The 2,561-nt window shown below is 45.9% G+C and overlaps 1 protein-coding gene across 1 annotated transcript; it reads right to left on the reverse strand.

Annotated features, from left to right (window-relative positions):
- Positions 1 to 1,545: 1,545 nt before the first annotated feature.
- LOC104278191 (chromosome unknown open reading frame, human C3orf70) lies at positions 1,546 to 2,343 on the reverse strand. The gene has a single exon (XM_009875095.1). It carries the CDS (start codon positions 2,329 to 2,331, stop codon positions 1,795 to 1,797), a length of 537 nt encoding a protein of 178 aa, XP_009873397.1. The 5' UTR covers positions 2,332 to 2,343; the 3' UTR covers positions 1,546 to 1,794.
- Between the last annotated feature and the right edge of the window lie 218 nt (positions 2,344 to 2,561).

Consider the following 2,561-nt stretch of genomic DNA (forward strand, 5'->3'; position numbering starts at 1 on the left):
AAGACAACTTCACCCTTAAATAAATAAATCCTATTTAGTTTTACTACGGCCTTCGTTTAAATGCCCTCAGAAAACCACAATATTTTCAGGTGCCTTTTGAGAATGTATCAGTTCATGCAATGGCCCAAGTTCCTCGTTTAACAAGCATTGCACTTTATGTAAGTCATCAAAACTATAAAACCTATTATTTTTGCCTGAAATTGTTAGTCTAAAAAGTACAGTATTACTTTATAACCATTTATGGTAAACTCCTAGCACACGCGCATGTGCACATACACACACTGTTGCCTAAACTTTTTCTAAAGATACTGATTACAAAGTGTATAAAATTAGTAATGCATTGTCAGGATACAGTGAGAGATGAGCCATCCTATAACATAGACTATAATCTAGTATCAATTGCTAAACTGTACACATCTATACAGCCTTATATTCACCAACGACTTGAAACATAAACAGCAAATACACAAATTCAGTAATGCTGTTGAAAACACAGTTATTACTGACTCCAACTGATTCAAGCTGCTGAAATCTCAGAAAGATGTTTTTATTTGATGAAGCAGGGCTGAAATCAAACCACCAGTGAGACAGCTCGCTCTTACCAGCTATTTGAGGAAACCCCTGTTCAGAAGCTGCTCTTGAACTGGGTGCAAAGGAGCGGAAACCAAAGCTTCCTCTCTCCGCTACAATGACCTTAAGCTGTATTTTAACAAGCACATGCACTACTGAGCCTGTGGGCCACCTCCCAGGGGCACCTTCATGCTGTCCCCAAGCTCTGCCAACACAGTGGCGTGGCTGATAAACTACTACTTTTTAAATTATATATATTTTTTAATAACTTTATAATTCTTCAGGCAAATGCAGGCCCTGAGGCCATTTGGTCCTGAGTGCATGTGTCTGGCACCAAACAGCACAAGAGAAAGCAGCAGGCAAAGCTGAGGGTGGATTTTGTGTTTGGAGGTAGTCACTTCCTTCACCTATCACTTTACCCCTCAGTTTACCACGGAATTGGTTAGAGGGCCATGCTTCACCTCTGCCTGCTCTTCTTCCTGCCAAGCTGCAGAAGCCAGATCCCCTTCCCAAGATCCATGTAGAGAAAACAGACAAGCTGGATCCAGGCAAAAGTTGCCCTTAGGGGCAGCAGTTGCCGCCTTGGGAGATTTCAGAGCCTGATCTACCTCAGCAGATGGTTGGTGCATAGCCTGGAGAAAAGTTGGAGGCACTTTGTGCATTCTCTAGCCTGCCATACCCACCTGCTGGAAGAGTGGTGCCAACAGCCTTCAGGAAGGGTTGCACCAGCACTAGAGAAAAGGATGGACAATGCGCAAGGACAGAGAGAGAGGGACCACACCTCACGTAGCTGATGAGAAAGAATAAGGGCAACTTGGTTTTCCTGCTCACAGGCGTGCTGCACCAGGTCACCTTCTGTGCTTTGAAGGCCCACTGCAAACATCCTGACAGATGGATACATCCGGAGTGGCACATCCTTGCATGAGAAGTAGTATACAACGTAACCCAGACCAAGAAAAGGGCCTATTACAGCTATAAAAGTCTTAAGATTTGTCACTGTCTTAACGTGGGGGCATGGGAGATCTGATCAGGCTGAGAACACGTTAAAATTGCTCAAGCTGCTGCTTCACCAATATGTAAGTCCTGTGACCGCACTCCCATGAGGAATCCAAAATATCAAGTGCATTGGAAAAAAGGGATTGTCAGAAAAAACAGAAAATATAAATACTACAAAAGCAACATTACTGAGTGGGAACTGGACTGATCTGATACCAACTTGTCAGATCACACAGTGGTTTCTATAGTCTCAATCACTTCCATTTCGCACTGCGAGGGTGACAAGAGCGGGCACTCGTCTGGTTCCCAGCTGCTATCCGGGCTGTAATCTTCTTCTGAACTTAGTTCGGCCACCCCTTCCGTGTCCTCGTCACACGACTCCACGTAGTGAACCCCCACCGCATTGATCCCGGAGTCCTCGGAGCTGGAAGGGGACGAGCAGTGATCTGGTTTTGGTGTATTGCTCTCCCTTGTGATTAAGGCATTGCGAACGGGGACCTCCTCAGGCTTTATCTTGTGGGGCATGGGGGGAGGCTGCCTCTGTACGTAGCACATCTTCCCGTTGATGCATTTCACACGGTAATTGTCAATGAAGAGGTCTGCAATTGTGCAGAACTGCGGGGAGTCGGGGGGCAGAGGGGGCTGGAAGACGGGCGCAAACTTCAAAAAGTGTTCAGTGAGCGAAACGGAGATCTGGATGGTGTTTGTAGACTCCCGCGGGCGAATGGGTATTTCGGTGCTGGGCAGCTGCTCTACGGGTGTCATGGGCTGATAGACATATTTACCTGTGGGTGACAGAGAAGCAGCATTTAAAGATGGTTACCTTCATGTTAGAAACAAACTGATGCCATGATGCTTGCCCTTTGGCTGTTCCTAATAACAACCAACATTTCCCTGCAGTCAGCAGCTGCTCTGTCATCAATGGCCTTAACGTGTTTTTTTTAGTCCTCTCCTGGTATGGATTCTCTGATGCTTACTACTGCAGGTAGGTGTAA

The sequence above is a fragment of the Apaloderma vittatum genome, unplaced genomic scaffold (assembly GCF_000703405.1).
Source record: "Apaloderma vittatum isolate BGI_N311 unplaced genomic scaffold, ASM70340v1 scaffold8348, whole genome shotgun sequence".
Lineage (NCBI taxonomy): Eukaryota > Metazoa > Chordata > Aves > Trogoniformes > Trogonidae > Apaloderma > Apaloderma vittatum.

Coding starts and splice junctions, on each gene's coding strand:
- LOC104278191 (XM_009875095.1), bottom strand. CDS start 2,331: ATGACACCCGTAGAGCAGCTGCCCAGCACCGAAATACCCATTCGCCCG.